General features: G+C 43.7%; 1 protein-coding gene across 1 annotated transcript; it reads right to left on the reverse strand.

Annotated features, from left to right (window-relative positions):
* Nucleotides 1–173: 173 nt before the first annotated feature.
* LOC144108283 (uncharacterized) lies at nt 174–13508 on the reverse strand. Its single transcript, XM_077641551.1, has 5 exons — nt 13092–13508; nt 12246–12339; nt 10122–10984; nt 827–851; nt 174–298 (listed from the first exon to the last, which is right to left on the reverse strand). The coding sequence occupies exons 1-5, from the start codon at nt 13242–13244 to the stop codon at nt 174–176; spliced, it is 1260 nt and encodes a 419-aa protein (XP_077497677.1). The 5' UTR covers nt 13245–13508.
* Nucleotides 13509–14612: the final 1104 nt, after the last annotated feature.

The raw sequence follows: 14612 nt of genomic DNA on the forward strand, positions 1-14612 counted from the left end.
ACAGATACGAAGAGAGCACTCAGCAGTTCCTTCACACTACCAAAGTGACATATACAAAGCATAGTCAAAGCAAAGAAGGGGAAAGCCTCAGAGAGCTTGCCAATGTTTACACAAAGGACACGTCTTCACCTGGGCAAAGCTTCGTCATCATTGGCGGAGTTTACGTAGGGCCTTCACTCCAAGGAGAACGGCCCGGTGAGGAGGATGGCGAGAAGTGGGAAGGGTGTTAGGATGGGAGGCGTGAACCTTGTCCAGGCATGACGGCTGCCAAAGAGGATTAACCCATTGACCCGCAAAGCTGTGAAAAGATATGCGCCAGTTCAGTAGAAAGGAATCGGAGCAGTGCATGTGTGCACAGATAGCGAAGATGTGTTTGAAAGGCTATGCGTCCACACATGGGGAGCTGCGACAGGTGGCATGGTACGACTGGTTGGGCTGAGCTGGATATACTGAAAAAAAAGTGAGCATAAAGTTTTATGGAATACCTGGAAGTGAAGAAGGAGACAAAAATAGGGGCAGAGAGAAATGAAAAAATAATCGTTCAGGTGAGAGAGTGCGAAAACAAAGAGCTACTCAGAAATTGTAGCAGCTGGTACGGAGATCAAGGGAAATGTAGGTAATAATAAATGATAATAAAAAAAAGGATGAAAGAGGAGAAGAGGGTGGGTATGAAGGGGAGCATGATGAAGAGTGGATAAAGAGGCGAAATGCAGCACTCAATCTGGTGCAGTGATATTTTTGTTATTGTTTTTTTCACTGACTATATGCAAGAATTTTAATAAGAATTATGTTAGTGCTGAAAAGTACTGAAAAGATTCTAATTTACCTTTGGAGATGTTGATCACTGTTGGCTGTAAGGTTTTAAATTTCCAGACAAAAGACCAAATTTTGCTGCAGTAAAATACTTTCAGCAGTACATGAATTGGTTTCTGGATTAATAAAAACTTACTTCAAACTTTCTTCATGCCTTCACTGAAATATTATATTTGCACAAACTGCAATGATTTACATATGTAGCAAGGCAGCTGCCAGCTGACAGTCCCCACCATCACTGCAAATGATAGGAATCAAGGAATTTCATTTCAAACTTAGCAACCCTTACTCTAATACCATGAGGCTGCATATTAAATATCATTAGGAGATGCAAGATATGAAATGGCAGATCAGAAGTTCCTTCTATGACTATAATGTGAAACTGCATCAGCAGAATGGGCACTTTACACCAATAAAAGCCAGCAGAAATAACAAACATCGAAGCACATTTCGCACTAGAGGAAAAAAAGAGCTGATGTTATCAATAAAATAGAAAAATTTAGCACTTTCACACTACCTAAAAATAATGAATGAAAGTGTTGTATTCTTACACGACAAGAATTCTATTTTCCATCTACCCAGTGCCAACACAGAAAAAAAATTTTTGATGATGATTTCAAAGTTGCTTTTCGATTTAAAAGTAAAAATGCAACTTTATGATGTGCTTGTTTTGTTTTTTCAAAACGTCTACAAAATTCATTTAGCTGAGGAGCCCAGAGCTGAATGCACAGGAGATTGCTTCACTAACCATGTCATTATTGCCACGGGCGGTAACAAAAGATGGTTTGGTTTCGTTTAGGAAGTTTAACGTCCCAAAATGACTCAGGCTATAAGACACCATAGTGAAGGGCTCCGGAGATTTTAACCACCCGGGGTTCTTTAACGCGCACTGACATCGCACAGTACATGAGACTCTAGAATTTAGCCTCCATCGAAATTCGACTGCCACGGCCGGGATTGAACCCGCATCATTCGAGTCAGCAGCCGAGCACCATAACCACTGAACGACCGCGGCACCTGCTAACAAAAGACAATACGAGTTATAGGCTGTTGCTTTGTAAGATGAAAGGACACCCATCACAGAAAGTAACGCCTTCTTTTTGTTAATAAATTCAAAGGTCCATTTGGCCCCGGTTCCCATCTAACACAAAGTATATATACAAAAAAACTAGTGGCGGCACCTAAACTCTGCATTATAAGTATGGTGCAATAGTGTTAATGAGTTAATGTTCATATATGCAAAAATCGCAATTCTCAACAACGCTAAGGCACCCGTGTGCTGTGCGATGTCAGCGCACATTAAAGATCCCCAGGTGGTTGAAATTATTCCGGAGCCCTCCACTACGGCACCACTCTCTTCCTTTCTTCTTTCACTCCCTCCTTATCCCTTCCCTTACGGCGTGGTTCAGGTGTCCAAAGATATATGAGACAGATACTGCGCGATTTCCTTTCCCCAAAAACCAATTATTATTATTATTATTATTCATAGACCTCTGGGAGTCCTAATATCACACCTGGTACAATGGTGCAGCAGGTAAATGATGCCTCACTGCCCTGCTACGGCAAGTGCGGCCACCAGTGAAGCTTGTGCGACCAACATCGATGTTCCCAAGCAACCTCTCAGGGCCAGTCATTACTGCCACCTGCCACAATGGCCACTTTGTTCACAACCCAATGGCCAGGTTGTGATGACACAAACAGCTATAGCCTTTTATCTGATAACAGCTTGGGACCACACTTGTGGAGGAGTAAGCTGGGGACCCATTTTCTCGGATGCACGGGAATTAAATCAGGCACTCTAGGGCGCGCTTTGCACCTGCATGCTTGAAGCACCAACAGAGCCTTTGGAGACCTCTGCCCGTAACTGTAAAACAAGCTGCAAAGGTTAAACGATCACAGGGATAACAAAAACATGCACAGGCTTGCTGTGCATTTTGAAATTAACAGAACAGCAGTCTATGCCCGCAACTTCACATCGACCAGTTCCACTCTACGTGCTTATGCCAAGAAATTGCACTTCTTTGGCAGCCCAGAAATTAATATTGGCAATCCGAGAAAGCACAAAAAAGAAGTAACTAAGCACCAGGCCTATTGTATGGTACGACTGACGGAGACAGCTAAATATGGCTCTATTACAGTGGAAAGCAACCAATAAATAAAAAAAACATTAACTAATTATTAATTAAACACAAGAAACTACAAAGAAGTAGACTCAATATAATTTGAACTTCTCTGATTCAAAGTACCAGTTTGCTGGGTTTGGTCTAGTCCACAGCAGGTCTACTAAAGAGATTTCCATTATTTCAAACTCTGCCTAATTTGAACAAATTCTCAGGCTCCTTCAAGTTTAAATTACTGATAATCAACTGCAACATATAAAAGACATTACTTTTATAAATTTCAAGTTTCATTCTTTTAGCATTAACATTGAAACCAAAAAGCTGTTCAAATGAGAAAAAGTATAGTGAATAAAGATAATATTGTAATTGATTGTAACAAGAGTTTTATTGAATAAGTAAGTGAATTTCCGATGCCCTGAAGTTCGAATTAAAGATCTGTTAAGTTTACTGTAGTTCCTATACGCAACATTGTCAAGTTCCCACGAATGCTTCCCAAAACATATGCCCCTTGACCCCAAACCATGAATGCCATTGAGGTGTCACAAATTGTTACGAAAAGAATGGCCTACTGAACTAAAGATAATATATTGTGTATATATTAGGCAACTTCATTTCTAGCAAAGTACTAGTTAAGCAGTCACGATTCTAACATGCAGTAACCAAGCAACTTCATTTCTAGTTTAGCGAGCCCTCCTTTGACACTGTCTATACATAGCCGTACCTCTATGCCAGTCCTAGTAGTTGTGTCCATCTTTTCTCTCAACCGTGAGCATGTGTGAATTGCAGTTTTTAAGGTTTTATGACAGTCTACGAACATGCCACAGCACGAGTAAAAACATTGAAATCTTTTCGCAAGGTCAATGCTTTGGGAATCTAGCATAAGTGACATTTCACGAATAATTCGTGACCACCAAATTTAGCCAGGTGGCAGATTACTCGGTGCTCCAGCCTTCCATTGGAGTTTCATTCTCTTACATATAGTGCACAGTAATATGCCTTACAGCGAGGATGAAGTGCAATATATGCAAAGCTGGACTTAAGAGAAAGCATGATGAAGCCAAGAGTTCTATGTGTTCTAAAAGTGAATCTAGAAATTGAGGTGTGAAGCGACGTTTTGTGGAATGCATACAATGTGGCAAGCATTGCAAAAGTGATGCCTCTGGTAAAGTGTATATTACAGTTACAATGCTCATTTGTATCAAATACACAATCAAGACAGAGAGAAGGAAGTGCTTTTCTTACAAATTTTGTGTACAAATTGTGTAAGTATTATGGGCAAATAATGTGCGGAAACAATTCTTTACATCTTGAACGTGATATGTGAAAACGAGGTGCACACACAAATTAAGTTGTTTGCTTTACGTTTAAGCAAACTAATGGCTGAGAGAAAATGAGGTAAGGAAAAATGATCGAGTGACAGCTAAACTACAAATGGGTGTATTAATATATAAAATTTTTTTCTAGGGCTAATATCGCCATAAAGTAAAATTGTGTTTGAAAATTGCACTTTATTTCAAGCTGACGTGAACAAGAAGCAAAGAAAAACGAACACCGCAGCACTTGTGACGCAAACCCACAAAAGGAACCTTAAGAAAGGTCATACAAAAATTTAACACTTTCTTTCACAATCCCTAAATATATTTTGTCAAGATAATGCTCCATATCAGGAAAGAAGCTGCCTTAAATACATAAGGACAGAAAATTTTTCGGAAATCCACAATTGTAAGACCATGCACTTTATTCATAAAAAAAAGCAAATACAGTCGAGCCCGCTTATAACGAACATGAGCATCACGCGGAGTCTGTTATGTCCCGAAGTTCGTAGTAAGTGGACCACAGCTTTAAAGACAGTTGCTTGTCAAAACACAAATTTTTTTCTTTGCAAAGAAGTCCGTGATGGACGTCTGTTTCTGCAGCGCAGATCCGATGAGGGAGGTTTACAGTTTATTTAAAGCAGAAGCGTGCTATCGCCGAGACCCTTGGCATAGACAAGTTGTCTGAGGCTCTCTATATATGTAGCTCATAGCTACAGGAGCGCTTATGGGTGCTGGCTCCGAAGTTTCATCGTCTGATTCCTCCGCGTCACTCTCGTCCTGCAGTTCAGAAACGATGCCCTCGTCCGTGCACCGTTCTGCGGTGTCGGCGTAGTCATCGACAGAAATAAAATCATTTCAAAGTCATGACCTTCATGTCGTAGTCAACGACGCGCTGCCACAAATCGCCGCCTGGCTGGTGATCTTCCAAAGCATCAGGCTCGGAATCGGACACTGTGTCGACGAAGCTGGCCTTGCGGATGCAGTTCCGCTCGCCAGTGGCCGCCACCTCCGCCCAGGCCGCTTCCATCATCTCTACCGCTGAATACAATGGAAAATGGGCACGGTGTTCCCGTCCGCCATCCCAAACTACAACCAGGGCCCGAGATTTGAACGAAGCCATCAAAACGTCCGTACCGCAACAAGAGTGAAAAAAGCGCGCGATGAAGTAGACATGCAACGTGCAGACGGCAATCAAGCCAATCGAGCTAGCACAACGCCAGCGGAGAGACCAATGAGGGGCGTCCGTGAGTGACAGTGCAGCCACCTCTTGGCTCCCACGGAAGGCCTGCTTCACGGAGCGTAGCCTCCGCGATTGGCACCGTCGGCGAAGTTGTTGCTCGCAGAGGCCACGCGCGGATTTGCAAGAGAGTGAGGAGAGGGGAACGGAGTTGCGAGCGGGGCGGGAGGGCGATGTTGGAAGGAGCGTCGGCGTTGAAAGGGTAGTGCGCTCGAGAGCAACGCGAAACGGGGCGGGCAGTTGACCTGCGATGTAGGGAGCCTACATACAGGCCGCCTGGCTTAGGGTGGTGACATCTCTCCCAGTGTTGCCGAAAACGGCCGCTAAACATGACGGGCAGCCATGTTGTTCCCCTTGAAGAGAGCATCCCCGGCTTTCAGTGGCGTGGTCGCTGGGGCGATCTACAACATTAGTTTATATTCTAGTTTATCGGCGTTTCTTTCGAAGTTAGTACCAACAGATGACGCCGTTCCGACGACATAGAGCAGTTCTCAGCGACGGTGCATTACACTCCGAACGGGTCTCTCCTCTGCGCGCGTCATCATGCCAAAAGGCAGCGCTTATCAATTACGTAAAAAGGGTTCCTCCTCACGATGAGCACTAACCGAGCTTAGGTGTTGGGCGTTCAGAATTTAATGTTATGACGGTAATCAAAAGATCACGCAGGCCCACTTTTTAATGCTTATCAATTACTTGGTTCATGCGCGGCCTGTACAGAATGTGGCCGTAGTGGCTGTGTAGCTTATGTCGGGCATAATCGCCGCAAGTGTTCTATCGTTGGATAGCTTATGTCGAGTATAATTGCACCGGACTAATTTTAGGTCTCAATTAATTACCGGTAATTAGTTAATTGTAATGTAATTGATATTTACGCTACATCACTAAGTCGCTGGATAGCTTATGTTGAGTACAATTGCACTGAACTAATCTTGTCTTACCGACCATTAATTAGATAACCGTGATTAAAAATCAATCGTTATGCTCCATCATCAAGCTATATATCGTTGGATAGCTTATGTCGAGTATAATTCCACCGGAGTAATCGCAGGTCTTAATTACCATTAATTAGTTATTTGATTTAAAATTGAACCTAATGCAATAGCGTCATCATATATCGTTGAAAGGTCTCGATGAGTAGAATCGAAAATGGAACGGTAAACCGAGCTAACGCTGGTCTATGTAGGTTCAAAATAAAACCACGCAACAGAAGCAAAACAGTAGCACCTAATGCTTATGCATTCCCAGCACGGGAAGAGACTTAAGTGCCCCAGTAGTTCTATTACCGACATCACAATGGCATTTGCGTGTGCAATGTACCATTAGTTTGTGCATTTTGCTCTTCTGTGAGCAATTACACATGCTCTACGCAATGAGCTATGCAACCCCATACTAGCACACTGTAGCTTCAGCAAAAGGTATAAACATACTTAAAAACAATTTAGGGAATCTTGAGGCTGATGTTAACAAATTAAGATCGAGTGTTGTAAGCGTCTTAGTTTTGTACAGATTGCCATTGAGTTAACATTAAAGCAGTGCTTCATTTCACATTGCCTACCATTTTTCCACGTGTGCTGAGAAACTAACTTACACAGGGTGTTCAGTAGGAGGCTCAAATGTTCAGAGTGTAACATGAGACTTGCTGGAATGGAATCAGAGAAAGAGGAGCAATACAAACAATGGGACAAGTGAGAAAACCTAAAATCAAGAAACCAAATGACATTTTCAGACGCCTTCGTGTAAACATTCAAGAAGCTTCTTTTATTGCCGACACACTTCTGGCAACTGTCAATTAAAGGGGAGGTGCTCATATTCTTTCTCAAGCAAACTGACAGAATATATAAGCATCCGCAGCCAGCTAAAGTGCATATGAAATTACATTCTTCCATTATCAGCATCTGTGAAACCAGTGAAATTTTTGTACACATATCAGTCACTCCTGTAAAACATATCTGGTGCGCACACTAATGGTGTAATTGCAAACAGGCTTATTATTTTTAAACATTGACCGAAGTAAAGCAGCTTCGTTGCTCAATGAACACTTCTACATAAAACAAAATATACTGATAGCCATGAACAAATTGCATGAGTGCAGTACAGAGGACACAATAAATGGGCTAAATTAGCAGGACTAGTAATGCAAACAACCCAAATGATAATGAGAAACACCACGGCAACTCTGTGGGAGCGTATGTTTTACAGCCCCTAAATAATGCAAGGCATGGTAGTGATGCTCCAGCCACAAAAATAAGACTGTTACGCACTTCACAAAAGACTTGAAACAGTGGTTTACACATTTGCATCTAGTTCCAACACTTGCTCCTAAAAACTTCACCTTTGATGAACACACTAGTGGCACGCACTGTAAATCAGTTTGCTATTTCCAAATGCTGACTGAAGCAAAGCAGCTTCATTGGTTAGTGTAGACAATTTGCAAGCAACAGCTTGCTACAGAGAGGTGACATAAAAATATGCTGAAAGACGTGAACAATTTACAGGCGAGCAAAGTACACACGACATACACAGTGAAAGTGTCAGAGTGCTATATTCGGGTACAACCCAAGGAAGTAGTGGCAGATGCCCCCCGACCGTTTCCCTCCAGCCAATAGCGGTGACCGATTTTCATGACAACGCGGTCAATCCGATTAAGCCACGGTTAACTGCCGTTCATCTGCCACTCCCAGCGATGCAACTTCCCAGCATTAAACATGGTGTCATGAAAATCGGTTGGCGCCATTGGCTGGATAGAATTCTTTGAGGACATTCCCCTATTTTCTTGAGTTGTGTCAAACTATAGAAAAACAACGAAAGCAAGGCCAAATCATTAACTAGCTGACTGCAAGCATCTAAGCATATGATGTTACCATCCTTCTCAGAGTTCAGACCAGGTTTGTTGCGGCACGTTTTGCTAGACATTCCATCCACCCTCCGTGCATGCTGCTGTCGTAGATGGATCCTCAGTCTTGTCCTCACATATTTTGTCAGGAGCACCTTCCCTGCCTGAGCATGATGTGTTTCACAGCAACCTAAGTTCAACTTGACAGCCTTGCACAGGGCATTCAGAATGCTAGCAAATGGGGTTTTGAGCACCATGATTTCCTTCATATCTGCAAAAGTCTTAAACTGCTCCTCACATTCTATAAGGACATTAATCACTGCTTGCGTTGGATAAATGAGGTTCTCAGAATTTTTCACGTACTCTTTAAGCTTAATAAGATTGCTATACTGATTTGCAGCATCTCCAACAAGGGCATTTTTGCAGTCACTACAGTTACCAATGGACTTCATGACAGACTTGACCAGGAATCCTCCTAGATAAGCAAGAATGTCACATTCTGCTTCTGTGAGAGCACACACAAACAGGTTTTCTAGCTCTTCAGGCTCTTGGTTTTGTCCTTCATGTCTCTGTATAGTTTGGTCAAGGAGGCCAGCTAGATGCAAGCTGTCATCAATCTCGTAGCTAGAATTTGTAGGTGTGTGCATGAACTGTCCAACACAAATCAGCTTCAGTGCACACTTAACGTCGTATGCACTAGGGACCGGCTTCTTGAGTCTCAACACAGAGAATATGTTTTCGAGACAATCTTGTACGAGCCGGCCAAGAAGCACATACTTGTAGCTTTGGTTGTCCAAGAGGTCTTGCGACAGGCTGAGAGCAACAGTGGTCGATGCCAGAAGGCCAGCTTGTGAAGGCTTCCAATGTGCCGTTGCTCCCATTTTCATTTGACGGAAAGTGCTGCACGTCAGTTCCAAAAGCGCAGTGGCCTCTTTATGCTTTGAAGGATCTATATCGCTCAGAGCAACAACCGGATGTCTGGCCGACATAAGGGTGTACCACCTGCTCACGAGGTTAAAGAACCACGCTGTAGCCTCTGCTTCGGGGGGCAAAATTTTTTGTTGGATTAAATATCGGATAGCAGCAGGAGCCTCACGGAACAATTGCACAGCAATGTTCAATGGTAGTGAAATTTCCACTGCTGATGTGGATTTCCGAAAGCCTATTTGCAATCTTCAGCTCACTTTGACAGTCGTACTTCAACACTGCTTCAACATGCTCCACCTTGACAGTGCCAGAAGGAAGACTTTGTTCCTTAACAGTTTCTTCACTCAGAGTGAATTCTCCCACTCGGAGTAGTTGGGCACGGATGTTCTTCAAGACGTGGGCGGGGTCAGCCATAAAGAATAGCTGCCTGCCACGGAGGTGCGGGTGCGGAATACAGCAGACAGTCTGTGAGTTTCTGTGGTTGGACAAGCCAAGCAGGCGCCAAACTGCACGGTTGGCAGCTCCCATGTCACTTGTGACAACAAGCACTCTAAGCGAGATTTGAAAACAAAGCTCAATCCAGTGGAACACAATGTCCTTCAAATAGAGCCATCTATCGACCTTCCAGTGAAGTGATAGGCGATAACCTGTTTCCATCTCGTGTTCACGCCACCAACCATGAACACAAGAGCATGGTTGGCAACATCTGTAGCGGACTCCGGCAATGTAGTGCTCCCAAAAAAGCAATCAAGCGAGCGATCGTGGTCAAATCCTTGGGAGATTTCCATCTCATCCATGAAGAGCACACAGTCTTTTTCTATGTCTTGCATTGTGGCTACTTTGGATTTCAGGACATTAAAAACTTCATGAAGAACTCCAGGCAAAAATTTAATATTTTGAAGCCTTCGTATTAATGTCCTATTGCATGGCAGTGGATATGATAATGATCTTAATAATTCATAGGATGCTGTTCCACATGCGTGCTTTATTTGAAGGGCCTCTCGAATAGTCTTCTCAGACCACTTAAGGCCCTTCGTAGTTTTGACCGTCAAAGCCCTTCTCTGGTCGTGTTTGAGTAACGGTAATTGTTCCAAGGTTATCATTTTTTGTTGTGGCGACTGTGACTTCTTTACAAGACTGCGCAGTTTTCTCTTTGTTTGCTCGTGAAGCCTCTGTAGGTTTCTGTACTTTTGGGCCAAGTCCTTATTTCTCTTTCTCAGCTCAGCATTCTGTCTTTGAAGAGACAAGTCAGTTGAAGCCGTACTTGAACCAAGTGTGAATGCAGCTTGAGGTATTTCTTTACTTGATCGCTCATTACTATGCTGTGACCTTTCACCGCTTAAGGATTCGGCCTCCATGGGTGAAGCTGCGGGCAGAAGAAGTCGACTTGCATCAGTGGAATCTTCCCCACTGGCTTTATCTGTTCTCAGAAAGGAATGGGCAACGCTGTCTGCATAGATAACAGTGTCGACAGCTTTGGGCGGCAGCAAGGTGGTTGTTAAAGGTAGATCATACCCTGGTACCTGAGCACATTGTAGTGGACTGACAGTGTCCTGGGAACTCATGCTGTCACTCACAGCCGAGTCTTGTGTTTGTTCGGCTGTTGATGCGAAGACAGGCTCTAGAGCAGCACTACCACATGGTTCATTTCCAGTGGGGTCAAGTACTGGGCTTTGCGTTGGCGTGGCCGGACGAAAGAAAGACCGCTTCTTCGGAGGCTTCCGGTGTTTCAGGATGGCTGAAATAAAAAATTCAGTCAATAGGGTAGCACTACACTCAAGAACTGCAGAAATTCTGCATTTACAGAAGAGCAACCTAGTACCTGCATAAAACTTCCAAATAAACTTCAGGAGTAGTAATATCAGTTGGGTTTTAAGATCCCAAAGCTGTACTGGGGGGCTTTAGATTTCTTACCGCCAGTGCATATTTAACAGCGTCGGAAAGCATGCTACGACTGGCAATGATTCAGTCGTGCAAAATTGTGCTCAACAGCAGGTTGTGTTAGCAGCTGAGGTACCATTGATGCAACTAGAATTACTAATCGTCCTGAATTTTGCCATTTTAGCTTCTGTGCCAGGTGACATAGAACAAATGAGACAGCACAGAATGCAGTCTGCTACAGGATATTTGTTTGATTCTAGACGCCCCCTTTCTCGCAGGCGTCGGGTGAATTATAAAGAAAAAACGATGCTATACAAAGTATAAAACACACTATAGGTGGCCTTGTGCTCTTTGAATACAAGGCTATATCTGTGTGTTACGTTTTGGATCTTAGTATCATATATATGAGTGCATGTAATGTGTAGAGAAGATAAACAGTAGTCCCTTAGAGAAGCAGTGGGTGTTCAAGAAAAGCAAATATAGTAGGGGTAGGCAGAGAGTTAGGGGGCAAAAGTTTTGTTTAGTGCCATACTTTATACCTTTATGGCTTACACGGAAGATTTCAATTGTCATTCATTCATTTTTTTTCAATCTACAGTGAAAAATGAGCCAGAGGTAATGCAGAAGCCGTTAAAACACGGCTTAAGGTGATTTTATGTTTGAAGGTGCTGTTCGAATGCATGATCCTACAATAACGTGCAATATACATATTTTTTTTATGCCCGCGATTTAGTTTCACAAGAAATGAATTGCATGGATCCCAACAAATTTCTAGCTAGGGATCTAGATGCTGATGCAAACATGCGCTGTAGGAATGCTTGGATATAAAAGCCATATCAATAGACCAAGAAGTTTGTGTGGATAATGTGGCCACAGATGGCACAGGAACCGGTTAAAGGGAAGTCAGTAGGATAGGCTTCGTCCTGCTATGGACCTTGAAATGCTGATGGTGATGAACCTTTCTTTGCAGCCTTCTAAAAGCAGATGAGCGCACATTTTTGAACTTGCACAAAGCAACCACAGCACTACCGTATACGTGTAGACAAATTTCTTTGCAAACATTTCATATGAATGAGGCAGAGTTGTATTTAAGAGATGGATCAAAATTAGAAGCTTACCTCGATAAGTAAAAAGTGTGGGAACCGCATCTTGCCTTAGCTTCTTTAAGCCATCCTGTCTGTTTTGCTCGAAACTTGTTTCTTCAAAATGTGCCTGAAATGAATGACAGCAAGTACTTCATAAGCATCAAGAAGTATATTCATACCTGCACATAACTGTGACAAATGCTGCAAACCGGAACATGACTAGCGTTACAACTACAGAGCTGTTTCTACCTGCTGTAATGTTTTCACATGCAGTCTTTTACCAGGCTATAGTGCCAAGCTAAAAAAACTGGATAAGGGCTTCCTAAAGGCTTCATATGCATGCCAGTAAACGGGCATATACAAAATGTGTTCTTTCAGTCTGATCTTGGGTTTCCAATCTTTTTCTACCGAATAGCGTCGTACAGCAGAACGGTGCCTAGATAACCAGACCTGACTGGAAATAAGTTCCTCCGACCACAGCGCTCACGAAACAGCGAACACGTACAATGTCAGAGAGATGTAGAAATTTATTTTCACTACCTCAGTCATGTTCTCTGACATGAGTCTTGGCGCATGTATTACAGCGCAAACAAGGAAGCGGGCGCCAATATATCGTGAGTGCACTCGCGTGAGAATTACAGTCAGCGAGGGCGAATGCGAACCGTTGCTTCTCGCCCTTGGTGCTCGAGACACGCCGCCAGCGCATCTAAAAACTAACGAGAAGATTGCACCCACGCCCGCAATGCGTAGCCTGTTATCAAACCCACGCCGCGCACGCCGTTCGAGGCGGCCGTGGTTTAATTATCGTAAACGTGAAGCACAGTACACCAAACATGGCAAGCGAGCAGGTAACAAAAGAGAAAAAGGTACGGTACTCACAGAACATATGCGAGAAGCAGCAGTGGGTTCCCAGCAGTCTCGCTTTACTTGTGCCAGCCAACGTTTTCTTCGGTTGGAGTCAGCTGGGAAACGAAACATCCGTGTGCCCTTCCTGCAGTGGTTCGAGCACTGCGGAACGCAACACCCAGGCATTGCTGCTGCGTAAGCTTCCTGGCGCACTTAGTGCAACAACCGACAACATATGACTGTCCCACTCAACGATGAACGGCGATGAAGACGCAACTGCTGCAGCAGCTAATGCGCGCCTATGCACGGCGGGGAACAAGATGGCGCGGCGTCTTCCCGTAACCATGACAACACACGCGCTGGCAACATGGGTCTTAGCGGGAGGCGGCATGTGCTGTGTCAAAGGAAGTCACCACCCTAAGCCGGGAGGGGGCGCGACATGTAGGCTCCCTACTGCGATGAGTCTCGAGAAAACATGCCTCGTGCCGGGCGCACAAAGGGGTCGGAGGCAGGTTATCTCGCATCGCGGCGCCGGGTTTACGCCATCCATTCGCTGTAACTAATCAGCAGGGCTTAATGACGTTCGTTATACGTGTGATTTTGTGCCATTGAAACAATGTATATTTAGACGGTCGCGCAGGTCTCGTTCGTTATAAGCAAAAGTTCGTCTTAAGTGGGCCGTTAAATGTGGGCTCGACTTAATAATCTTTTTGGTGCATCATAGAGAAAGCGTGAAAATTAACACTCGAAATATTTCATGGCCTGTTTATGACCACAGTGCATTCTTAACACCACACCTCTTTTCACAAGCAGCAACTATATATCTCCAAATGTGCACCCCAAAATTTTACACCTCTTACATGGCAGCAGCATCGTAGAATGTAACACAAAAAACACTTTGTTAAAAAACATTCATAAAAAAATGAGCCCACTAAGAAAATGAAATGGCAGCAAGGTTTGTCGATCAGTACAACACATGAAGGCTATTGCCATGTGCTTCCCTGGATGCTTACAAAACAGGCAAGAGTAGAGTTTAATAGAAAAGTGGAATGTCTTGCAGGAGTTTTCCATTCAGTACTAAAGTTCTTGTTTACAGGCAAGTGCCCTCAAGAGGAAGATAAAGCAGAACCTCACCTCATGTGTTTTTCCAAAAGCCAATTCCGATGTACCTTCTGCATAAAAGCCTTTGGACACAGATGGCACAGGGCCTCTCACCTGTGTGGCTGCAAAGGTGGACTGACAAGACATTTTTCGTTATGAAGCTAGGCCTTTCTGCAGTGAGTGCACTGGAATGGCTTCTCTCCTGTGTGGATACGAATATGCTTCACCATATTGGCCTTCTGAGTGAAGCTCTTGCTGCAATGCGAACACTTATAAGGTCTCTCGCCTGCATGAGCGCGAAGGCCTAGAAAATGTCTTGCTGCAAAGTGTACACTGAAAAGGGCGCTCCCCGGTGTGTGTCCTCAGGTGGACCTTGAAATAAGGGTGAACAGATGTGGAATAGCTGCACTCAGAGCATATAAACCATTGACTGCCTGCATGTGATTTTTTTTG

Source organism: Amblyomma americanum, chromosome 10 (assembly GCF_052857255.1).
Source record: "Amblyomma americanum isolate KBUSLIRL-KWMA chromosome 10, ASM5285725v1, whole genome shotgun sequence".
NCBI lineage: Eukaryota > Metazoa > Arthropoda > Arachnida > Ixodida > Ixodidae > Amblyomma > Amblyomma americanum.